Genomic DNA, 27,256 nt, shown 5'->3' on the forward strand with positions numbered 1-27,256 from the left:
ATGATCCACACAAGTTTGCCTCGAAATTGCGTGGTTTTTCTTCTACTGTGCGAACTAACACGGTCAGCCATTTATGGGAGTCAAAATTTTGACCCCCCATAAATGGCCGACGTGTTAGTCGTCGAGGTAAAAGGAAAACCACGCACTTTCGAGGCATGTTTGTGTGGATCATTGTATTCTACTTTTACAACATCTTTCTACCCATATGCATTTTATAAAAAACGGTTACAAACGCTTTTCAAAGACCAACTCGACCGATCCAAGGCAATGTGTCCCTTTAAAATGGTTGAAAACATAAAGTTGCGTCTATATCTACTGTTTTGTTTTCTCCTCGGACAGGCCCGAAACGAACTTTCCTCAAAATGTTTGGATCCGCCCAAAGAAGTTGAACTTTGATTGGGTTGATTTTAGGGAGGGGGGGGGGATGGGCTGCGGGTGTTTGAAAGTTGAATATCTACGGTATTTATAATATATAAAAAAATAATTAATATTTTGTTACTATAGTTTCCAACTACCTGTAAGTCACATAATATTTGGCAACCACCCTGAGCTTTTTATGACTCACAGTACTCAAGAAAAATGATATTTTTTCATATTTGGCGGCCATTTTGAAATTGTCAGATTTACATAGAAAAAGAAAATTCCGGAGGGCTCATCGCCTAATATTAAATAAAAGAGCCTTATAGGAAGCCTTGTGCCTAAAATGGTACTTTTGTCAATCGAGTAATGGCAATTTTACTATAAAGACAGTCACTTGCTATTCAAATCAAGTGATACTTCTGTCGAGCCCTTTTTGTTAAATCTAGTCTAGTCTATTAGGCTGCTTTACCATGGAAAGGGCCATAGAGACATTCCAATAAGCAAAACTCCTTGTCACGCTATCTTTCTGGTGATCTTTCTTGGCCACTATTGCTAACAACTCAAAAGGATTCCGTTGAATGAACTATTTTGTATTGGAGTTAGATTCCCCCTATACAGACTATTGAATAAGTTTTAACACAATGGGAGACAATTTGATATGCTTATAAAGAGTCAAGGTTATTGGCAGGCTTGTCTCATCAAATAAAGGTACATTGGATAAGTGAAGTAAAAAGAGGTCGTTTAAGAAGCTTAGAAGTCCATTGACCCACCTAATCAATCAAACTCATCCAACCAATAGACTTAAGCCCTTTTCACACTACAGGTATTTCCCGGGAAATTCCCGGGAAATGTTAGTCGATCTGTTCACACTACAAAACAATTCCCGGGAAACAACATTTTCCCGGGAAATAATTTACCCAGTTAAGGGGTAGGGTTAAAGGAGTTAACCCCGGGGAAAAACGTTTTACCCGGGAAAAACAGCTAGTGAGAACGAAAGCGGGTTTAACTTACCCCACCTTTTGCTTCTACTGTGTTGAGACGTCATTAATCTCGAAAGGTCACAGACGTCAAAAATAGCGCGCCAAATAATTCGCGTGGTAACAATAGCCCTTTTTTTGTTTTCTTCTTCTGAAAGTGTTTACGTTTAGGTACGAAAATAAAATTGAATTACATCTGTAATTTATAAATAAATATATGAATTAAAAACAATGACCACGTGAATGGAATAGGAGTAGAATAAATAGTTGGTGTGAACAAGCTTCCTTCTCGTACACACGCCATGTGTGTATGGTATTTCGTATTTTTACATGTACTTGGCCGTTGATGGACTTTTGTTGTCCAGAGTCAGATTTGAGTTCTTCGATCGACATTGCTGTCTACCACCTGACAGTAAATATTTTAGTTCAATCTGTTGCTCAATTTTTTACGATGGGTAGAAGTGACCGATGGAGTGATGATGAAATTTTGAAACTAGTTGCATTTTTGGCCGACGATGCAGTCCAAAAACAGCTAGATGGGCATATAGGCCTACAAGAAACGGGAAAGTTTTCTGCCTGCGTGAAGCTGAATATTAACGGACCCCTGCCCATTGCAGATAAAAACTGAAAACCTTGGGGAAAAAAGACTATAGGTCGGTATGATAATAGTTTTGTTTTTCAAGGCCTAAATATTTTCTATTGCATAAGTGTTCTCCTGCAAAAACATTTTTTTTTTTTGAAGAAACATACATTTAAAAGTCTTTATGAAGCCATGAAAAAATGCTAGCCAATATAGGGCTAAAGCCTATTCCGTGTTCTTTCTTTGCACGATGGGAAAACAGCACTGTTGATGTTGGAAGGGAAGAATGCTTCTTTTTTTTCTACTGCTATTGTCAGATTGTGCAAAATCGACTATGCGGTATTTTTTTCTATAAAACCTTTAACTATCTTGGCCCTAACATCATGGACATTATTATGCAATCCTTCGAAAATGCCATTCAGAAAATTTCTAGGCCTTACCCCAGGGTTGATTCCTTAACCCTGCCCCTGAGCAGGGTTAATTATTTCCTGGGAAAACGTCATTTCCCGGGAAATTCCCGGGAGTATCTTTGTAGTGTGAACAGATCAACCAAAAGTTCCCGGGAATTTCCCGGGAAATAACTATAGTGTGAACAGGCAAAAATTGAGATGAACGCCAACACAAAACCTCTGGGTAAAACACGGACACAAAAGTCCATTCAATTACAGTTCTCAAAAGAAAAAAAACTGTCGCAGATGGAAAGCTCCCTTTCGCTTTTTCTAAAAGCAACTTGCTCCCACCAGTGGCCGCTATTCATGGTAGACCAGATTGACCTTTGACCAATAAATACTTCCAGCAAGTGCCATGAAACCCGTCAATCGCACGACATATTCCATCCGATTGTTATACCACATGTCTTTAAAACACTGTCACAACAATCGTCTTCTCCTGACAAGACGCCAGCGACGTCTTCCCCGAACTGCAAGACTTCTTCTCCGCCGTAATCACACAATATATTGGTATAACAACACGCAAATACACAATTAAAGTGCAGCCATTTTGGGTCGCATGTGGCAAGAATTTTGCAGCCGGCCGCGTGGCATTGTGGGAAGGGACTTCCGTCCACAAACATTGTAACTTCCGCATGGGCTGATCTGTTTACCACATTTCCTGGGGTTTGATCGTAAGTGTGAAACGACCGTGCATATTCCTGGGAAATAGTACTCCCAGGAGTTACTAAATTGGGATAGTGAGAACGGTTGCTGGGGTGGCGGTGGGGTTAAACACTCCCGGGATTTTCCCGGGAGTTGATTTCCCGGGAAATGGCTCTGTAGTGTGAAAAGGGCTTTAGTAAGGTTTTACGATAATACATATTTTGAGTAATTACCAACAGTGTCCACTGCCTTTAATTTACACCAAGGATGAGTCATTAATTTGATCTTTCTCGCTGCATTTTAAGAATGAACAATCAATAAATCTATTGTTACATTAATATGACTTTAATTGGCTGCCCGAACAACAAACCTTCAACCAAAAACCCACAACACTTTAATCTCTTTACGCGTGTATTAAAATCAGACGGAGCCATTTAAAGGCAGTGGACACTGTTGGTAATCACTCAAAATAATTGTAAGAATAAAAACTTACTTGGTAGCGATTAATGGATAGCTGTTGATAGTATAACACAGTGTGAGAAACGGCTCCCTCTGAAGCAACGTAGTTTTCGAGAAAGAAGTAACTTTCAAAAATTTGATTTCGATCGAAATCAAGCATCAGATCTGAAAGCACACAAGTTCGTGTGACAAGGGTGTTTTTCTTTCATTATTATCTCGCAACTTCGACAACCAATTGAGCTCAAATTTTCACAGGTTTGTCATATTATGCGTATGTTGAGATACATCAATATTATTGGGAGGACTGGTATTTGACATTTGACAATTACAAATATTGTCCAGTGTACATATAACAAAATAAACACAAAGCTGTTACGTTTCTTTGTTTTTGTTTGCTTTCATGAAGTGCTTCAAAGCTTTATTGAAAATCGGTTGTGTAGTTCTTGAGATATGGTCCCACTTCCGGATGACCTGGAAGTTAGGTCCTTTTGACCTCTAGGTGAGGGCGCCCTACTGAAATGACGTCATGTGCATAAGGTCTATTGCGCCACAGCACCTTGCATGGTGCTATGTAAAATGAGTTGTTCTCATAATCCATAACGTAGTCCCACATACCCTGCGGGAAATACTGTATGTTAAAGCGTATTTTAGCGTCACTGAGTGACGAATATGAGCACTATATAAGAAGCCATTATTATTATTTTAAAATAACGATGCCTTTCTTTATGTTTCACTCTGCAGAAAAGTCTGGTATTTGTTTGACAACAAACAAATATAAGATGAGTGAAAGGAAGTCGGCCCAAGCCAAATGTGCAGAATATTCTAAACTGCTCACAAAAAGTAAGGAAACTTTTTTCAATCCAGTATATTTGTTATTATTTAATACTCTCTTTGTATATGGTATATATCAATGCAAAGCTGAACTGTTCCTCTTTAAAAAGATACCACATTTGCAATGGTTACATGTTGCTGGACTTGTCCACATGAATAACAATGAGGCAAAGTCACAAATCAAATGTGCCAAAATTACCGTTGTCTGTGAATGGTCAATAGGTAATGCTCATTAATCAAACCGATCAAGCTTTTCAGAACCATTACCCAGTGATTTTCACCAGTGAACTCATCGGACACAATTTACCCTCATCTCATGGAAAAACACCTTGTTTGATGGGTATTTGCAAGAAGATATTCTACAGCCGGATGCAGTCCCATACTTGCAGACTTTGGACCAAACTCCATCTTTCAAGATGACAACGCTCGCCCCCCTCGAGCCCGACTGGTGACTGACTACCTGAAAAATGTTGAGGTGCACCGGATGGATTGGCCCGCTAACAGTCCAGACCTGGATCCCATGGAACATCTGTGGGACCAGCTTGGCCTCGCTGTCCGCGCCAGAACCACCAACATATCAACTGTGGCTGACCAAACCAGGTTCCTTAATGAAGAATGGAACGCCAATTCCTCATCATCAGCGCATCACAAGACTTGTGTGCAGCATGAGAAGAAGGTGCCATGCTGTCATCAACGCCTTCGGATTATCCACTCGTTACTGAACTTTTTGTATCAATAAAGTGTATTAAGATCAGTAAGTTGTCTTGCCCTATACAAAATTTATTGTCTCAATCAAGTGGATTAAGATCAGTAAGTTGTCTTGCTTGTTTGAATTACAGTGTCAATTCATACAGTAACACAAAAATATTGCTAATTTTGGCACATTTGATTTGTGACTTTGTCTCATTCTCATTAACGTGGTCAAGTCCAGCAACATGTAATCATTGCAATTGTGGTATCATTTTAAAGAGGAAGAGTTCAGCTTTGCAATGATACATACCAAATACAAAAAGAGTATTAAATAATAACAAATATACCGGATTGAAAAAAGTTTCCTTACTTTTTGTGAGCAGTTTATGTCGCTCTGTTCCCTGGAGCAGTTGAATGATGCCTGAAATAACAGATACCGTGATACACGCTGGGGCATGTACAACGTGGAAGGACGTGATGCCAAATGTTCTGAGTGCGGTTAATACAAAGGGGGAGAATGTTCTGGAAACATCCCGAACACTCCCGGCCCTTCGTTCAAACAACCTGCTTACTGTTGTTATGGCTAGGGAAATAAACACAATGCACATTTTCTCACACCGCCAACAAACACCCAAGGCCCTATTTTCTTTTATAGAATTTCGTTTTTCCATTAACCCTATATCAGGGCCCAATTTCATAGAGCAACTGGAACTTACTCCCAACAAACATCCGGAATGTTTCTTCTGTAGAACAGTTAAAGAACTTTTAAAAACACATTATTTTGTTTAATCGCTCCATCTGATGTGATTTTGATTTTGTCACTTTTTGTATTTTTGCTTACTATTCTTTATTCTCTTTAGGGTTTTTGGTTGCATTATCCCTAGCACTTTGTATCCTAAGGATAAAGACCGGGGTCTAGTCTATATTTCCACCACCGTATCGACACAATTGTCCCTGTTATACTTCTCTCACGAGGGGGCGCTACACACAAAGAAGGCAGAGCTGTGTATTGAGAGAGTTGCGACATGGGGGGGGGCAGTTTTCTTTGGTCACGTGGTTGCTGGATATGCAGCACAACCATAGAGTAACTCTATGGATATAACTCTATGCAGTTTTGTCAACTTAGAAAATGGCCGCCTGCTGCGCGCATGCCGGAGCGCGTATAGGCAAGTGCGCCCTCTAGTTCTTATATATAACTCTATGAGCACAACCCACTCTAGGCAGACTAGTCTGGCACCCCATACGTTTCTTGGGAAGCACAACTCTCCTAATATACGGTTCTGAAAGAAGGGGATCTGAATGATTTTGACACAAACAGAGCCTCAAAGTTTGAATCAGTATTGAATACATATAAATACCAATAGTTTACATACACATAAATAGAGGAGATAAATGTCTTTGATATACTGTATAATCTTAATTGTGATATTTATGGTGGCCTTGGAGGGACACCGTGATCAAATTGCGCACTAAAGAGTGCAGGGTAATAATAAAAACTCTTGTTTTACATGAAACGAAACGGAACAACCTCAAAGGAAAACAAGGAATCATATAAGTTTACAAAATAACATCGATTGGATTATAAACTTAATTTAAAGTAACCACTTAGAATAACAATGTGTATGATCTTTACTTTGTTTATTTCTTCAATATATAGGTTTTCTCGGTCAATTTCGGCAAACGAGCAGCCAATTTAACCATCAAGCTATTCTATTTCGCACGAAATCGAATGCTACTGAAAAGGGTCATTCGATTTCGTTTTATGACTAGTCATATGTAATGTTGCGTCATTCGATTTAACAAAATTATCATTCAATTTAACAATTCATTAAAGCAGCATTCAAATTCGCAGACGCTTCTTGAGGCGTGTGTGTCACGAAAAAAATGACGATACGCTAAATTGAACAGAGTGCTAAAGGAATTTGACTTGACTGAAAACGAAATTGAATGACCGAATTCTGAATTTGAAACGCAGTAACAACTGGAGAGGCAAAACAGCTTTAATTCGAACGCATGAAAATGAAATTGACTGCTCATTTGCCGAATTTGACCGGGAAAACCTATACTACTGTTTAACTACAAGTATTTATCAATGGCCCTATACAAACTTCTATATGCAGCACAAAGTAACTTTGCGGGGAATATCTTTCCAAAACGGCTTGTTAAAAATCTTGGGATTGATTTATGCATTATACCCGCCTATTTCCTTTTTACATGACTAATTGTAGTAAATGATGCGAGAATAAAATCAAGGATCTTGTTCATTGGTACGTATTGTGTTTTGTTTGACGCATTCAATCTTACGATTGATTTAAAGGCAGTGGACACTATTGGTAATTACTCAAAATAACTTTGAGCATAAAACCTTACTTGGTAACAAGTAATGGGGAGAGGTTGATAGTATAAAACATTGTGAGAAACGGCTCCATCTGAAGTGACGTGGTTTTCGAGAACGAAGTAACTTTCCACGAATTTGATTTCGAGACCTCAGATTTGGAATTTGAGGTCTCGAAATCAAGCATCTGAAAGCACACAACTTCGTGTGACGAGGGTGTTTCTTCTTGTATTATTATCTCGCAACTTCGACAACCAATTGAGTTCAAATTTTCACAGGGTTGTTATTTTAGGTATATGGTGAGATAGACCAAGTGAGAAGACTGGTCTTGACAATTACCAATAGTGTCCAGTGTCTTTAAATGTGTTATTCATATGGCCTAAATAAAAGGTAATCGTTTTAACTTGAAGTCATTTCGATATCTCACAAACGCAACCACCTTTTGAAAAACTTTTAGTGTTAAAAGTTTTCTCGGTCAACTTCTGAAAACGAGCTGCCAATTCCAGTATACTACTTTTCAAGAATTCGGTCGTTCAATTTCGTTTTGAGGCATTCAAGTTCCTTTAGCACACTGTTCAATAAAGCATATTCGTCATTCTTTTTCATGACACACAATCATCATTCAATTTACCAAAGCTGGTTCGACTAGAGATTTTGCTGATTTAAAGTCACCTGGAAATAGATATAAGAGTATATGCTTACGAACAATAAAACATTTTTTCAGTAATTGTTTGTCACGATTTATATGTTTAAAAAATATATAAAGTTGTTTGGGGGCTGACTCCGCCTACCCCTTTTGTGACGTCAATCAAGGCAGACTTTGCCTGCAATGCGTATAGTAAACACACGTGCAAAGTACATGTACGTCCAAGTCGTGAGTTGGTACATTTCAAAAAGTGTTTTTTTCTGCATTCAGCAGCAACACACCTGGTCGGCATTGCCGGGAAAAAAAATAATTTTTTTTGAAACGTACAAACTCACGACTTGGTCCGTACATGTACTTTGCAATTGTGTTTACTCATACGCATTACAGGCAAAGTGTGCCTCGATTGTCGTCACGAACAGCGCCCTCTCGGGTCGGGGTCTACTCTTAAATTTGTAAATAACATAAGAACTGATTTTTTAAAACCTTAGTTAACTGTTTATTCACATTCCACTCATCAAAACACATATAATAGTGACAAAAGCTTTATTTTGAAAAAATACCACAACAGGTGACTTTAATTACTTTCAATTTCATAAAGAGGAAATCAGTTAGCTAAATGAGGATTCAAATAAGTACGACTTAAGAAATACGAACAAACAGATAAACAGAATAAACACTGTAATATGCAAGTGAACCTTACTGTCTTTGTTTTTATGTTCTCATCATGGTTCTAGTAATAGTCGGTTGGGCATTCCAAAGGAAAAATCACACCAGCTTTAGTAACTTAGGATATGGTTGGTATTTTATTTCCCTCTTTATTGGGTCAAAATTTTTCGTCTGACTGGCACGGTGGGATGCCATCAATGGGTGCGTTCGTTATGCTTCCATGGGTCGACCCCGGTCTGCCCCGGTACGTTCGAATAGCTTTGACGGGGCTCACCCGGGTCAGCCCCCAGTGCCCTGCTTGTGGAGTGGGTCACTTGGGGGTGACCTGAGGTGCATGCCGTCACCACGAGAGGGCGAGTGTGATCGTTCGATTAGCTCTTGTAAGGGGCTCACCCGAGTGAGCGCTGCGGCGTCGACCCAGGGAAGCTTATCGAACGCACACAATAATGCTAGGGGGAAGGCGGGGTCATACTCCGAGGCTCGTTTAATCTTGCGGATAACTACAGGGGACCAGTCTACTTAGACGCCATTTCTACTTCCATGCTGCAGATTTTAGTTGTACGTCTCAGAATCACTGCTTCTTTTTGGAGATTAATAAGTTTTCGTACGTGTTCTCTTATGTCTTAGCTGGTGAATGTTTTATTAAGAGAAGGCATCGCTGCAGTCTTGATATGACCTTGTTATCTTGCTCAAAGAAGTGTTCAAAGATGCTTTAAAATGTACTATTGCCGACGTCACAAGGAGACACACGTTTTGATGATCGTGAGGCGATAATGACGAAAAAGGGCGCTGCACAAAACTTCCTGACATACCGGCCTTTGTTTACTTCAAGGAACTGCCATAATTTGAAATAGCGCCCTCGTGTGAACCATTCAGGCCATTACCCCGCCCCTTCCCTTGATTCATAATTTTTTTATATATCCAATTATTCATCTTTGGGATGTGGTTGTTATTAAGCAATGGGCTGGTAGATTTGGTCCCCCAATAAGGAAAACTGTGTACAAACTACTTCTGATAGCGCCCTCTTTTGAACCATCTTCCTCCATGCAGCCCATGTTAATTTCACAGACCAAATCTAAGCGGACAGATTTCCCTGGGACACCGGAATGACCATTCTGAAGTGAGGTGTATGGTTATATGAAGTTGTCTGCATTTTGCCCAATATGGGCCCCTCCTCGTTCGGATGGTAAGACTATGCCTACTTTGGATTGTGAGACATTCCACCACCTCAACCACAAGTATATCAGATGTATTTCTGATATTTTAGTTAACAGCAACAGCAACTGTGTGTATAGGTTTTCTGGGTCAATTTCGGCAAATGAGAAGAAATTTAACCACCAAAATTGAATGCTGCTTAAATTGGTCATTCAATTTCGTTTTGAGCCTATAGGCAAAAATAATGTTGCGTCATTCAATTTAACAAATTAAACATCCAACTTAACATTCCCAAAAACAGTATTCCAATGCTTTTCACGTCAAACCAGCTTTGCTTAATTGAATGTTATGCTAAATTGAACACATTGCTATAGGAATTCGAATGACACAAAACGAAATTGAATGTACGAATTCTGAATATGAAACACAGAAACAACTGGTTTGGCAATTTTTTTTTAACGCATGAAAATTAAATTGGCTGTACTTTTACCGAAAATGATCAAGAAAACCTATACTACTTCTACAAACATTTAAAACTTACTAAACATTATACTCATACTCGACACAAAAAACGGCAAACAAATTATTACCCAACTATTTTTTATTACAACTTTCACTAGTAGGCCTAGGTTCTGTAAAACATACCGAAGAGAATAGACAACAATTTAGAGTTTAAAGAAAATGTACAGCATTTTCAGAATTGATTCATGGCCATGTTAGAGATCAAATCGTCACCGTACTCAGTCAGTTGAGCGAGAGAATGTCTTCAGCCGATGCCTTCTCGGGAAACTCTGGTAGTCGTCTTCCACGCATCCCGGTCCAGCATCAGCGTCCTAAGCTCAGTTGTTTCTTGTTGTGTTGCGTCCTCCTTCAGCTGACCTACGAATGTTAGAGTCCTCCTGCCCTTGCTCCTGTTTCCATTGATGGGTTCCCAGAGAACTAGGGGGCTCACAGCTAGCTCTGGATGGCGGACTCACTGGCCAGCAAGCCTCATCCTTCGTTCCCTTGCCGTACAAATTAATGGTAAGCTACAAGTCAGTTCTCCTACATTCGAATCCAATTTCATAGAGCTGCTTTTTCATGGCAATTATGTATACTATCTGTGTGATTTCCATTTCATAATCATAGCGCTGCTAACCGCAAGCGCACGACAAGGCCTGATAACAACTAAATGTTTAAAAATAAATAACGTAACAACAAAAACTCACGGTGGACGCGCATTCTTGCTTATTCTATTGCTAACGTGAAATACACTTACAATTAAGCAAATCTTGTTTCTATATTTAGCACGAAAATTTGTTTATCGTAAGCAGCGTTATGAAATTAGCCACAGGTTATCAACAAGTTTTTATTTTCCGTTGATAAAGGTGTTGCTATAATATACACTTATAGCCTTTTTGAGATGTGGTGGACACTATAGAAGTTATGCTCCGTTTTGGCACAGACAAATTTACCCAGATTACCAAAATTTATCCTATTACCCAAATTTACCCAGACCAAAGGTGCTTTATACAGGGTGCGTTCGATTATAGCTTCCCTGTGTCGACCCAGGTCTCCCCTGTAAGTTCGAATAGCTCTGGCATCATTCTTGGGGCTCAGCCACCGATCTCTACGTGTATAATTATATACTGTCGGTATAAAAATAGAAATCAGTGGGCCCAGCCGGGTCAGCCCCAAGACATGCTTGGCGGTTCTCTTGGGTATACACGACGTCACAACGACAAACTCTCTAATGACCACCATTTTGTTTTGTGACAGTGGGTGCGTTCGTTTAGCTTCTCTGGGTCGACCCTGGACTGCCCCGGTGCGTTCGAATAGCTTTGACGTCATTCAAGGGGCTCACTCGGGTCAGCCCCAAGTGCCCTGCTTGAGGAGTGGGTCACTTGGGGGCTGGCCCCAGGTGCATGACGTCACTACGAGAGCGCTGAGTGATCGTTCGTTTAGCTCTTGTCAGGGGCTCACCCGAGCGAGCACCAGGGAAGCTATACGAACGCACCCACTTTTTCTTGCGCATTTTTTTCGGTAACAGTGTATACACACTAACTTACAACATGTTGACTTCAACAAGGGCACGCGTGGCATAAATTTTTATCAGACAAACAGCAACATTTTCAGAGATTCTGTGCTCCTTACAACTGCTTATAAATAACTCCGTTCTGTCCTAACACATCCTGCAAACCAAGGAAGGTTAAAGGCTAACACAGACTTGCATCTGATTGCTACGAAAGCCCATGCAGTTTGTTGTGCTGTTTTAAATCTTTCAGTGCTACCACTACCTTTTATCTGTCAGTCTAACGCGGCTACTTTTTTGTTTAGTAATGGGGAGGTTTAGCTGCACATTACTCAAGCAAATACGTGACTGTGAACATAACTTACGTGAAGTTACAATTTTTTACGTCAGGTACGTACGTGCAGACGTCGAATAGTGAGGATGAAAAAAAGCCCAAAAGTGGTTTTAACCAATACGTCACCTAGAAACAACACAATATGTGACGTTCGCGTGCACGTTCCTGTACTTGCCGGCGTAACGTGGAGCTAAAACCTCCCTTATCTTTGACAAAACATATCTAATATGCCTAAATCGAAATAAATTTTGCTGGAAACCATTGCAAAATTCTATGACTGAAATATTTCAAACAATATACAAAAGACTCTTAAAACTCCTTGACTATTTTTTACAACAAATCTCAGCAAACACAAGCTCAAAAAGCTACTGCAAAACTTTTAAGGAAAATTGTCTAAGATGAAATTAGTGCAGATTGGCGACGCTCATAGACCTTCTCGCAAATACCATTGCGCAAGCGCAAACTGTTGAATGGGGTGCATTGTGGGATAGCAATGGATCAAATTTGATCACCAGCTAGACCACAATGCACTCAATTCCAAGCGTTACGCGCGGGTATTTGCGAAAAGATCTATTGTGTTGACTTTAGTTGAGAAAGAAACACGAATTACTGGAAAGGAAATATCTGTGCCACACATGTGGATCAAATCGAATCAGATTCATAAACTGACCCAGTCAGTTGGTGCCAGGTTCAATCAGTCCATGTTGCGCCCTCTATCGGTGACTAATACAAAACACAGCGTCACTAATTAAGACTAAGATGATAATATTATAGACCTGAATCAACTAAGTTCTTCCAGCAGCTGTCTGCGTTTCAGTCGCCTCAAAGCTTTCTCTTCCTTTGTAAAGTTTTTACCCTCTGGAAAGGGACGAGCGTCCCTAATGACTGCCGTTTCGGTCTTCTCCCTCCGGAGGCAAGAGCCGATCCAATCAGTCTCCAGGCACTGTTTTCTCAGTCGGGTGACGAAACATTTTAGCTTCAATTTGTTGAAGAATACGTCAGCGACTCCCTTGGCCACGGGGGTGTCCGCTCTCTTTAGACAGTTATGGAACCTGAATGAGAACAGAGAGAGAGAGAGAGAGAGAGAGAGAGGAAAAACATAGATAAGACGACTACATCGAGCATGAAAGTTAGATGTCAACACCCCAAGATAAATTATCTCGGGATGACGAAGTCGACTTCATGAATGAAAATACAGTATTAGGAAGACATTCTACATTCCAGAAGTCGTAATCTCTGGATGTCGTCATCTTACGTTTTGTCATTATCCTGCACAAAGTTATCTCCGGATCACAACCAGTTGGGTGGCACTTCCAGAGCTCCGTAAGAACTTACTCGCATCATATTTTGAGGAGTCAAACATTTGACTCCACAAAATGGCGTGCCGTGGTATAAGGAAAACCGTGCAACTTTGAGGCATTTTTGTGTGGATTTTTATATCCTACTTTTACAACCATATGCATTTTACTAACAAACGGTTTTCAAATGCTTTAGACCAATTCGTCCGATCCAAGGCAACGTGTCCCTTTAAACATCAACATGCATATAAACTAGAACCATGCTCCGGCCAGCTATAGCGCACCACCAATAGGCGCATTCACGGAAACATGTGACCCATTTTGAAGCTTAGTTCGGTTTCCAAACTCCAATGAGGTCCCAATAATCATGACAATGTCTGCAAACATTGTCTTTTTAGAACTGACTGACCAGCATTGAGGACCAATGCCGGTTGATAATGAATTTCTTGAAAGCACCGAAAAGTTAAATTATTCAACATTATTCTAAGTCATCTTAGATTTGTATCATTTTGAAGCCGTATGAAACTAACCGTGTGAAAGTTTCCTCCGTAATCTAATTTCCCGTTGGTCTTACGAACCTTCAAGCGTCAACTGCGGGGGGGGGGGGGGGGGGGGGGCGTTTGGAAGTTGGGCTACCAATAGCAATAGAGCAAGGAACTGGTAATACTATACTATAAAAGTATATTGAACCTGGCACCAACAATAGACCTAGAGTCGTCTCAGATAGTATCGGCTCATTTTTTGTTTGTAGATCAAGTCACTAGACAAGAAACTAGAACTTAAATTCAACTGGTCTCCACGAACACTCAAGCGTCATCAATGAGGGGTGAGTTTGGGGGTTGGGCTGCCCATTCAATAGCCTTGCTCATGTGTAACCACATCGCACGACACGACGCCCCCGTACGCTATCCGCATGCGTCGGCCGTAAGAAAGTGGAATTATTCACTCCGAAAAAAGACCGCCGCTGTATAGTGTGTAACCACATCGCACGACACGACGCCCCCGTACGCTATCCGCATGCGGGTTAGTGGTACGAGTGCGGATGACTTGTGCACAGTAGTCGTACGGTGTGCGTTGAGCGGTGTGACAGTGTACGTATACGGTTGGGTCGTGCGGTGTGAATACACGCACTAAGCACAGTGTATACGGGCGGGTTTACAGCGGCGTCTTTTCGGAATGAAAAAATGCGACTGCCTTGAGCAAGGCTACCCATTCAATATCAGATCGTCCTATTACTATCAAAGTTTGTTGACCTCTTCGATTAAAGACTATACTTCCCACGGGGTGTTGGAAAGGTTAATGCAATTTGACGATACGGGAATACAACTTGACTTAATGCCTTTCAGTGACGACCTATTGAAATATTTTTTAATGTGGTTGGAAGCTTAGCACAAAAGCAAACGTTGCCGTATTTCTATATACTTATTGTACTTCGTATTTTGGAGGTGTGCCAACATCCGGGATATCTGCATATAGTAGAAACTCAAGGTCTGGTGTTTCTGATCAGCAGAGTGTTGGTTTAAGGCTCGGTCTTGAAACCTGTGTCCTTGAGCAAGAAACTTTTACAATTGCTTCGTCCTTCGGATGGGACATTTAGCCGTACGGGTCCCATGTACTATGATTGGTAGTACACGTAAAAGTTCCCAGAACAATTATTGGAAGAGTATTAAAGGCACTGGAAAATATTGGTAATTGTCGAAGACCAGTATTCTCACTTGGTGTATCTCAACATATGCACAAAATAAAATAAAAAGTGTGAAAACTGAGCTCAGTTGGTCGTCGAAGTTGCGAGATAATACAGAGAGAAAGAACATCCTTGTCACACGAAGTTCTAATTCGGAGGTCTCAAAATCAAAATAGAAAACCATGTTACTTCAGAGGGAGCCGTTTCTCAAAGTGTTTAATACTATCAACAGCTCTATACATTTTTTTTGTTACCAAGTAAGTTTTTATGCTAACAAATATTTTTCGTAGTTACCAATAGTGTCCACTGCATGTAACCCTTAATGATTCTGGTTCTAAACAGACATCCATGTGTACATGTTTCCGCAACCTTGCAATCTACCTTGGTTTCATTTTGGGTGTAAAGTCACTGCTATGTTCATGATTAGGCGATCAGCAAATATTGACTGCAATCGTACACAACTTAAGCCAAAACAATAATTAATCCTTCTGCAAAGATAACTTATCAGACTTACAATGCTAATTGTAAGGGATTTAAGTGATATGTATCCGGTGAACATGAAATCGTGTTTCTTTGAAACTTGTGACCCTGAGCAAGATATTTTACCACAATCGCTTTGTCCTTCGGATGGGATATAACAAGTGTATCCCGTGTTCTAGAAATTGTAGTGCACTGACGGAGTCCTACCATAGAATTCATGCAAACCGTTTTTCAGATTCTTGTGGCCGTTTTATTGTGAAAGGAACTGTGCGTTTAAAGGCAGTGGAAACTATTGGTAATTGTCAAAGACTAGCCTTCACAGTTTGTGTATCTCAACATATGCATAAAATAAAAAACCTGTGAAAATTTGAGCTCAATCGGTCATCGAGCTTGCGAGTGTGAATGAAAGAAAAACCACCCTTGTCACACGAAGGTGTGTGCATTTAGATGGTTGATTTCGGGACCTCAAGTTCTAAATCTGAGGTCTCGAAATCAAATTCGTGGAAAATTACTTCTTTCTTGAAAACTATTGCACTTCAGAGGGTGCCGTTTCTCACAATGTTTTATACCATCAACCTCTCCCCTTTACTCGTCACCAAGTAAGGTTTTATGCTAATAATTATTTTGAGTAATTGACGTCACAAGCCCAAGACAGCCCTCTCACTAGCATTGAGGTAGCAAATGAAGAGCTATAATTGGCTAAGAGTCGTGCGCAGCGCGTACAAAAATGCGTTTCCGTTGTTTGAAATAAAACATGGCGGCCTTTGCATACACGCGTGCACGTTTCTGTTTTAAAAAAAAATCAAACATGGCGGCCTTTGCATACACGCGTACACGTTTCCATTGTTTTAATTAAATAAAACATGGTGGCCTTTGCATGCACGCGTGGTGACGTTTCCATAGATTTAAATAAAACATGGCGGCCTTTACATACACGCGTGCACTTTTCCATTGTTTGAAATCAAACATGGCGGCCTGTGCATACTCGCGTGCACGTTTCCGTAGTTGTAAATAAAACATGGCGGCCTATTTCTTTTAAGGTCCCCGTATAAGAACAGGCCTACTGGCGTTTTACCAATTTTGATAAAGATCTTCTTAGAAAAACAGACATTGATCGGGGTTTCAGCCTATAGGGCCAAACTTCAGCGGAAGCGGTTTCGGGCAGCCTTGTTTATTGGTACAGTTGGTAAAGGTATTAATGACCCCACCCCCCCCCCCCCCCCCAGGAAAGTGTTTGTTATTTTACCAAAGGGCTTATTATGTTTACCAAAAGGATACTTATGAGTTGCCAAAGAAGAGTAAGCTAATTTATTGTTTATTTTTACATTTTTCAGTGGATAGAACTTACACCATACAACATTGCGTTTCAGTGTTAAAACAACGTACAGCCATGAATACTAAAATTTCGATATACCAAAATATTTTATTTTGGGGTTGATCAAAAGCACAATTGGCTAAAACGGGATTTGAAAACGCAACCTCCGGTTAAACGTGCCGGTGCTATACCAACTGAGCTATCTTACCCTAATGTTGGTGGTCTCCATAATTTGTATATGAGTAGAGCAATTTTTTTTTAGCTCACGACAGTTAAAAAAGATTTTTTTTTTTTTACGCTGGCAAAGAAAGTTGAGTTTTATGTTTGAGCGCATGACTGAACTTCTCAGCGATCATGCCACTGTTTACCTTGTACAGGAAATCACGTGTTTTATATTGGAATGCCACGACGACTGTATTGCAGTTTGTAAGAATGAACTTACACACGTGAGCAACGTCACAGCTGGTTCTTTCATCCACAGAGGCGTCAATGAACTTTTGTTCCCCACAGACTTATAGTAAAATTGACCTGATTTGTGTATTTTTATCAGCAGTTTCTAGTGTCAGGCATCAACCCCCACTCCAATAAGTTTACATACCTTCAGGGGCCATTCAGAAAAGTCAATATTTTGGTTTTGTTTATATTCTAAAGTTGTGGGTGTGGGTCATAACAAATAACTGCAAATTTTAATTTATATTGATTTTAAATACATTGTCGCGTTTTTATTATATCGCCGAAAATCCGGAGCGGTTATGTCCACGCCAAAAGACATTAACTGAAAACTTAAAAAATGAATTTCAAATTCATTTTTTTTTTTTTTTTTAACATCGTCGTGTTTTTGAGATATCGCCGCAAATCTGGAGCGATTATGTTAACAGAGGAAGAATAGGGCAGACATTTTTAATATTGCTCTATACAAATTTCCCGCCACATTTCAGAGGTACATAGAAGCTACCTCGTGTGTGGTTCTTGAAGTCAAATCCACCAAAAAGGAAAGTTGAAAAATAAGGAAAAAATGGGCACAGAATCCAAAGATATGACCAAAAGGCCTACAAAGGAATTGTTAATTTGCTCAAAGTAATCGATTATTTACGCTATTAGAGTGTAACATATTCGAAGATGATAATAATTTGGGAGCCTTTAACTCATCCTTACTCGAAGCTACGCGGCTACAACTTGTTCGAGAAGCATGCATTGCATGCAAGGACGCCTTTGGTTGCCAGTCACATCAACCCATTATGACCACGGAGCACAACCAGAGATGGAAAGTGTTTGATTGTTCCCGAGGGAGGAAAACCGGATAGTCTGGGAAAACCCTCGTGGCACAGCAGAGAACCAACACACAACTCAACTCACATTATGGCCCTGGCAGGGTATCGAACTAGGGTCACCTCGGTGAGAGGTGAACTCTCATTACGCACAAGCCAACCATGCCCCCAGATACAATATTCTATTGTGTTTTTTAGAACACAAATTGTATCCCGTTTCTCAAACATTATTTCTTCCTGCATTTTGTTGTTGTTTTGTTTAGATAAGTGAGGCAGATATAGGGAAACTATTTAGGGGAATTATTCTTTTGCTGACGAAAACATGGAATTTGGCACATAGTCAAAGTATGTCATGAGAAAGATATGTTGGCTTCGGGCCATCGTAGATTTAGGTAGATATACGTAAAATAACAACAATTTTGTAGATTTTGAAAAAAGATTGTTGTTCAACATTTTTAAAAGGGTAACTGCAATATCCATATACCAGGGCCAAATTTCGTATCGCTCCTTAATGGTTAGCAAGTTTTCGTGCTTACTGTAGCAGAAAAATTTGCTAAGGTGCAAGCGTATTTCAAAGGTTAGCAAAACAATTGGGCGGCAATATTGCGCGTTTACCATGGATTTGCATTGTGACGTCATTATTTTCGTGCAGTAAACACCGGAAGGTTAGCATGCCTTTTCGTGTGCTTACTGTTAATAGCAGCGCTATGAAATGGAAATCACACATTTAGCACAAAATCGGCCGCTTAGCAGCTCTATAAAATTGGGCCCAGATATCTAGCTAATGACATACTGTAGCGGTGTGCCAAATTCCAAACTGGTATCAAAGGCAAAATATTATATCTAGATGACAGTAATAAAACAATAGAAGCTATAAAGCATCGAAACCAATGGTGAACCCATTGTGTACATGGGACCAGGTATACATGATATTATCTGTGTATAAACACTCCGAGATAAGCACAAAAGTATTCAAATATGTACTTTATAGCAAAATGCTTATACAATACCTTATCCAAATAGTTGTGATCATATACAGGGTTTGTTTGTGTAGAGAACCATAATGGGGGCATGGACCAAACAACCTCGAACTATTGTTGTCTGACACTATCCATAGAGCAAGGCTACTAAGACATGCGGGCCGTTTTCAGTAATGGAGATAAATTGACAGTTAATAATAATAGTCCTATTATGATTCTTTTAAAGAACTATTTTATAACTTGAATTACTCTTTCCAGAAATTCAATGGCCTTGGGTAAACTGCTGAGCATAACTATATTAAAATGTTTATGGCAATTCACTGGGATGTAATAACAATTTTTCACAATTTCTTTATTGTTTGCTTTAATTATTGTAGTTTATTTTATTTTTATCATTCACCTGTTGTTGTTGTTGTTGTTGTTGTTGTTGTTGTTGTTGTTTTTTTTTGGGGGGGGGTTGGGGTGGGGGGGGGTAGGGACAACAATACAGCTAGAGATAAACTAGTTTTCATACAATGTTAGCGAAGGCAAAAACAAAGATGAAAAACTTACATTTTATCACATTTGCAGTGGCTGATAGTGTACGGAGCAATGTTTCGCAGATGGAGTTTGCTATCCATCGGCTCGATTTGTAGGTAAGGGCAAGTGTCATGTGCCCTACAGCAGGTATCAGCCGACCTGTCCTCTCCTAACTCATCGTAGTTCTTCGCCTCGGTGCCCTTGCCACACCATAGGGTCTTTGGATAGGTCAACAAGCCCCTCCGGTGCCTTCTAGTTGCTCCTGACACTGTGTGGCTTGGGAACTTGCTGAAAAGTTTGTTGCACTGCGATTTAATGTAGTCTAGACTTATCATGGAACGAATGAAGGTCGGTACGCTAGTCCAGCTGCCGTTGAATTGTACAGTGGTGACATCAGTAGCATTGTACGCGTATTGCAAATATGCTGGTAGCGTGGACACAGTGTCAAAAGACCAATTGTTTGTGTGCTTTGTCTCGGACTCATGATGGTGGGCTGCCTGAGGTGCTTTCGACTTAACCTTAGTCTGGAGATCACGAATGCTTTCCTTATCCAACGAGACGAAGCAGTTTTTAGCGGTGTAGTTCCCGTCGTATATAACCCGAGCTATCTCAAATCCGTCTGTGACTTCGCGGAATATGAAGCTCGGCTGGACTCGGCTGTTCTGGTCGGTAGAAAACCCATCATTCAATGACTGGTTCGTCAATTCGCCGGTTGCCGTCTCGATGGCCGAAATGCCGCCGATGTGCGCCGTGATGACCCGCTCTCCGTTTTGCCGATTCACGCTGACAAACCCGGTCTTTCCATCAGTATTTAACGGTAACGCCAATGCACCAATGTACACCACACTCATCAAAGTTGACAATAAAGATGCACCTTTGTAAATATACATCTTAAATTAGGTTCTCTTAAAATATCTGATGAATACTAATCACTACGTTGGGTTTCCATCAATGCTGATAATGTTGGTGTGTTGTATTATTTAAGAAACTTGCCGGTACTTTTTTTCTAAAAGAGGTATTTGGGTGGAGCTTTCTACGCGTGCTCTCTGCAACCGTACATGAATTGTGTCTGCCGATGACTGCATTTGAACCCGTGGCTGTGTATACACATTTTCAAGGAAGCGTGCCTTTATTTACACCATACGTCATCAAAGCGTGACCACGTGGCTGGCTGTGGTAGAGTCACTGAAAAAACCCAGTATACCGGTAGACCATGGCTACGTCAGCCAAAATCAATGAATGGAAACTGAGAACTTGAGCGCGAGTAATGTTATTAAATTCATTACTACGCCCAAGGACACAACACACCACACTAATTTATAACTTGGCAACTGTGATGATCACCTGATCAGAGAAATTCTCCCACGGCTGGTCACGCCATGATGTGGTTAACCGGCACACAGCGTGTGGTATAATGGTAACTTGGAGCCATGTTATTACATGGAGGAATAATTTATTCTTCCATGGTTATTATAATACACGATACAATTCGCATGTATAAAGGCGAAGAAATGCCAGCATGTCCTACCAAGCGATATTGCTTATTGATCACACATGAAGCACATTATTATAAATTCATGTGGATGTCTATTGTTAGGTGCACAATAGACCATGAACATGATTTGATTAATTAGTTCTGTCTGGCTCTGCAGCCGGCCGGTCCTTTGGCAAGATGACTGCCCTGTCGCCTTCTTTGAAGTATGCTGGAGTTGCTGTATAATATTTTATGCAATTGTTTGCACAGAACAATGTGTCTGCCTTCATTGTGCCTACATTCATGCCAAAACAAATATGTTCGTTTTGTACGCTGCTGTTTTTTCCTACAATTATTTTGCATTTAATTTGGTTGTTCAGTACACAGCGAGTATAGTCAAGAAATGTAAAGTTTTCTCAATCTTGGTTCGTAACACACTTGGGTGAAATTTCAATTTATCAAGAAGATGTAAAAACTATGGGAGGATCAGCACAAGATATTATTAGAACATCATAATGAACTTGAATGTATTTATATTTGAAATCCCCGGGGACTCCCCGGGTGTATATTCATCTTGCATTGGTGTACTCTCCAAAAAGCATTGCCGGTGTCCTGGAGAAGGTGGGTTGCAATTCTATGTGTGTGTTCGATGTAATGGTTACCACTAGATATTGTTTCTGCAAAAATAGTTAGTGTAATTTTTATACAACTTGGTATTAATTTTGATGATATCTTCGGTATCTTTGCGTGATAACATACACATGTTGTAAATTTTAACAATGCAATTTTTGCCGTGTACGTATTATATAATACACAGCACCGAAAGTGTAGTATTGCCAAAATTTCCATAGTTTTCATTAATGATGTTTACACCATTGCATAACCCCATTGCTGACCTAGAGATTTTCTTGAGACTTTATTCCCTCTTTGTCGACCGTGCCTTTTCTTTTATCTTCATGTGAACCTCGAACGCCTGCCAAGTTTCAGAATGCTTTCTGTTGTAGTATTGAAGACCTACAAGCAGTTATCGATTTTGGAACACACTGCCCCTCTGGTTGCAATACAATATGTAACGGTTTACCGCAAAATCATTGATCGATCGACAGCTAGACGTATCTCAAGGCGGTATATGTACCAATTAGGACCCGTCTATGTTTTTCAAGAAACAGTATACATCTAACCTTTCAACGTTTAAAGGCACTGTAGTAGCTGATTTCACGAAACGCTAGGATTAATCCTATTTCGAGTTAGGACGAGTATGATGAGTTCAATGCGTCCAAATGTCTATGGATGCAGTACTTAACTCGTCCTAAGTCCTAAGATTAATCCCAAGTTAAAAAGAGTTAGGTGAAATCGACGACTGGACACCTTTATACAATTTAACAATCTTTGTTTAAAGACACTGGACACTATTGATAATTGTCAAAGACCAGTATCCTCACTTGGTGTGTCCCAAACACATGCATAAAATAACAAATCTGTGAAAAATTTGTTTCATTGGTAATCGAAGTTGCAACAATTTTAAATTTCATTTAAAAGAAAGAAAATACATCTTCGTTGCACAATTGAATGTGTGCTTCCAGATGCATGAAAAGGGTTTAAGGCCGGAAGTTTTTTGGAACATTTCGGTGAGCAATACTAACCTCTTTCTCAAAAACTGCGTTTGTACAGAGGGAGCCGTTTCTCACAATGTTTTATATTATCAACATCTCTCCATTGCTCGTTACTTAGTAAGTTTTTATGCTAATATATATTTTGAGTAATTACCAAACGTGTCCAACAGTGCCCATAGAAAGAGGTGTTTATTAGAAAAGTGCAAAGGCTTATTAAAAGGCTGTAGGTCATTATAAAACGGGAGTATTGTTTTAAAAAAAAATTCCCTTCCATTTGTCGAATTGGAAATCGACCAGAAAATAATTGGCATATTGGATGCCTTCAAACATGTGAAATGAAAGTGATTTCTAAAATGTCGTCACGTCATGTAAGCTGGACCAACATCTCGTGACAATATTATCAGTTCCTATGGCCCTTGTCGAAACGACGGCTTCGGCTTTGGATTCGGCTCAGGCTAGCTTGGTCCCGCCGGTTGTTTTGACAATTGCGCGTGCTTTGCGTATACGTGCTCGGGGCTTCAAACGAGAGAACAGAGCCTCAAGCCGAATCCAACGCCGAAGCCGTCGTTTCGAAAAGGGCCTTTGTATGTTGCCTGTTTGGGTATTCCCTCCGGATTCAATTCGTTTTATAACATTGGTCGGAGTGCGTCAACAATTTTGAATCTGATACGGCTTCAAGCTTGAAGCCTTCTTTCTCTGGCATCTGAAAGCATACAATTCTATAAACAAAAGGGTGTTTTTCTTTCCTTCCATGCTTGCAATTTCAATGGCCAATAGAGCTCAATGGTTCACAGGCTGGTTATTTTACGCATGTGTTATAGGATACACCATATACTGGTCTTTGACACTAAGCGAAAGTATACCCTGATATTAACAAACAATAGATTCAACATCTATTAAACAGTTTGCAGTACCCGCTGCTAAAACATGGGATTCGAACTGCCTCTAGCTACCGGGCAATCTCGGTGGTCTAGTTGGTATGACACTGCTCTGGAACACTGCTTAAACAAGCACCAGAAGCTCTTTCTTGTAAAGCAATAATGTAACAACCTCAATCGAAATTTAGGCAACCAAATATGCATATGTATCCAAACCTTTGCAATCAAGTCATTTGAGAACCAATAATAACTGCATTTAAATCATTAGGGGTTTTGTTACATTCCGTACCTCTCTATTAGAGACATTGGACACTATTGGTAAATGTCAAAGACCAGTCTTCCCACTTGGTGTATCTCAACATATGCATAAAATAACAAACCTGCAAAAATTTGAGCTCAATCGGTCGTCGAAGTTGCGAGATAATAATGCAAGAAAAATTACCCTTGTCACACGAAGTTGTTGTGCTTTCAGATGCTTGATTTCGAGATCTCAAATTCTAAATCTGAGGTCTCGAAATCAAATTCGTGGAAAAGTCGCAAACTACTTCTTTCTCGAAAACTTCGTTTCTTCAGAGGGAGCCGTTTTGTATAATTACCAATAGTGTCCACTGCCTTTAACGAAAGACTCGTATACTGCTACGAATTTAACAAGCTTGAAGAGTGTCTATTGCACGTGAACTATACCTGAACCTTAAGGGAATATACCTACAATACATAATTGCCTTTCCAATTCCCCGGTTTCCAAAAGATTATTACTCAACCGTACAATAGGGGGATGTTCAGATTAAAGGGAAGGTACACGTTTGGTAATTACTCAGAACAAATTAATATTAACTATAAAAACTGACTTGGTAACGAGCATTGGAGATCTGTTGAATAGCATTAAACATTGTGAGAAACGGCTTCCTCTGAAGTAACATAGATTTTGAGAAAAAGGTAATTTCTCACTAAAAAGGCAAAAGACTTCTAGCCAGAAGTCTGTTATTCCTATCTGAAAGCACACAAACTCGTCCAACAAGGGTGTTTTTCATAATTTTCTCGCAACTTTGATGACCAAGTGAGCCCAAATTTTCACAGGCTTGTTATTTTATGCTTATGTTGGGATACACCAAGTGAGAAGACTGGTCTTTGACAGTTTTCAAACGTGTACAGTGTCTTTAAAGGAAGGCGTCATCGTCGGATACGCCGGACAACCTACTACTGTGGTGACTATTCTTGGTTACAAGCCTGTACAGCAGCTTTCGATAGTATAAAATATGTTGAGAAACAATAATTCACTTCGAAGTTTTTGTTTGGTTATTTTAACAGATGTCAGTGTTTATAATCCAACAGTTTGATTCTGAGAAGCGTTACTGCAGTAACGCTTCTCAGATTGTGTTTTCCTATTGGGGATTATTCTTCCTGCATAAACCACTCTGAAATTTTCAGCGATATCTCAAAAACGTGACCACCTTTGAAAATGAGATTTTCACAAGTTAGTTTTAGTGTACAATTTACATTTTATATAGGATTCAAACAATCGAACGTCTCCCAAACCCAAAGGTATACTTTGCCTCCACGTTCACAAGAAAAAAGGGAAGCGAGCACAACTTTATTTTGCATTGGTAATGTTGTGGACATTTTGAAGGTATTACGCATGACTGGGAGAGCTGACAAAACAGTTGCATTGTGTGATCAGCCGTATCAAACCAGTGGAGTATAAGGAGATCAATATAGTGGAACAACAACAACAACAACAACAAAACGAACCGAGTTTTGTTGTGGGGGTAAATTTTCATTAACTTCGGGCTAAAATATTTCTCATGTAAAATAGTGCTGGCATCAAGTATAAATATCCAAAGGCGTCTCGGGTTGGACTTGAACCCACGACATCCACATTCTAGAGCAACTAGTCTTCACCTCCAGACTGCTGATTGGAATTCTGGAACTGTAAGGTAATACTGGCCCAGAGCATTACATTTCTGTTCTGAAATTCCCAGTCGACTTTGATTAGTTCAACAGGTTTAATAAAGATGCTAGGCTTCGTTTACTGACTCCACTTGCAACAAAATGTATCCTTGATCAACGTCAGTTCACATTAAAGGCACTGGACACTATTGGTAATTACTCAAAATAGTTGTTAGCATAAACATTTCTTTGGTAACGAGCAATGGAGAACTGTTGATAATATAAAACGTTGTGAGAAACGGCTCCCTCTGAAGTAACGTAGTTTTTAGAAGAAGCAATTTCTCACTAAATATTTGAATTTGTATCATTAATATCTCGCAACTTCGACGACCGATTGAGCTCAAATTTTAACAGGTTTGTTATTTAATGCATATGTTGGGACACACCAACTGTGAAGACTGGTCTTTGGCAATTACCGATAGTGTCTAGTGTATTTAAAGGGAACGTATACCCTTTCATTGAACCCGTTTGATTTTGTTATTGTATTAATCCTATGTGTAGACAAGTAATCTACACAGTGAACTTTAATTTCAAAAGGCATAGTAGCATTTTTTACATCACCGAAAATCCGGAGCTGTTATGTCCACGAAGGAAGAACAGTCTGAGAATCGTTTCCGACACAAACGCTACTTATATATTTTTAGATAATAATTGTGGCTTCTTATATAGCGCACATGTCTGTCACTCAACGATGCTCCTGGCGCTGTAACATACAGTATTTCCTGCCAGATGGACTGCGTTTGAATTATGGGACCTAATTCTGATAGCACCATGTAATGCTTTACAAGGTGCTGTGGCGCAATTTGCTGAGATAAATCTGATGTTTTTCCCACATATCCCGATAGCTCCGTAGTAAAATGATTTTCAAAACTTTTAATTTCGAAAGCAGCGATATCTCAAAACGTGACCAAATGAAAATTTTCACAAGGTAATATTTTATTGTAGCCTATAAATATGTCCATAATTCAGGGTCAAACAATTGAAGTTGTTTAAAAATCAAAAGGTGTATTTTCACTTAAACGTTCTGCTAGGAATGTTGTGCATGTTGTATTTGCTTATAATAAGGACACGTCAACTACGAAATGTATATCTGGGATTAGCCTTCTCGTATAATATGCCGGTTCAAATGAAACTATTTCTGATGGATGGGGCTGACTACCGATATTTTTGATTGAAGGAAAATATTCTATAATTTTTGTAAGGGCTAATGCCTTCGGACTTGGGCACTTTAGGCTATAAAAGGCGTTTGTTATGAAATGAATAAAATGGTTGGGAAGATGTTTGAAAGGAAAACCTCAAAATTTCGAGGCATTGTGTGAACCATGATACTCTACTTTTAAAACTTCTTTCAAAAATCATATCCATTTCATATTCCAAACGCGTTTCTAGACCCGCCGCATCCAAAGGCATTGTTTCCCTTCAAAATCTTCAACAAGTACTTGTTGATCTGTAATGGAGAGATTTAGTGTATGGTTGTGTTATGTAATATTATGATGAACAAAACGATAGGCTTCTCAATTGCAAAATAAAAACAAGGTACATAATGTACATGTCACGTTTTTGTAGATAAATATTATGAAAACACTTCTCCATTGAACTTTAACCTGTCACGAACAAGGTCATACCTCTGGCTATCTTGGTTTTAAAAACTGATATGCTTTG

The 27,256-nt window shown here is 39.7% G+C and overlaps 1 protein-coding gene across 1 annotated transcript; it reads right to left on the reverse strand.

The window, feature by feature from the left end:
* Positions 1-8,532: 8,532 nt before the first annotated feature.
* On the reverse strand, positions 8,533-22,348 carry LOC139938802 (uncharacterized). Its single transcript, XM_071934439.1, has 2 exons — positions 19,716-22,348; positions 8,533-13,190 (listed from the first exon to the last, which is right to left on the reverse strand). Exons 1-2 carry the CDS (start codon positions 20,570-20,572, stop codon positions 12,920-12,922), a joined length of 1,128 nt encoding a protein of 375 aa, XP_071790540.1. The 5' UTR covers positions 20,573-22,348; the 3' UTR covers positions 8,533-12,919.
* Between the last annotated feature and the right edge of the window lie 4,908 nt (positions 22,349-27,256).

Source organism: Asterias amurensis, chromosome 6 (genome assembly GCF_032118995.1).
Source record: "Asterias amurensis chromosome 6, ASM3211899v1".
NCBI classification, from domain to species: Eukaryota; Metazoa; Echinodermata; class Asteroidea; order Forcipulatida; family Asteriidae; genus Asterias; species Asterias amurensis.

What these genes read in the sequence shown, in the direction of transcription:
- LOC139938802 (XM_071934439.1), bottom strand. Translation starts at nt 20,572, where the DNA reads ATGTATATTTACAAAGGTGCATCTTTATTGTCAACTTTGATGAGTGTG. An exon ending in CACTGCAAATGTGATAAAAT is followed by an intron (nt 13,191 to 19,715) that starts GTAAGTTTTTCA and finishes GTTCTCATTCAG; the next exon opens with GTTCCATAACTGTCTAAAGA.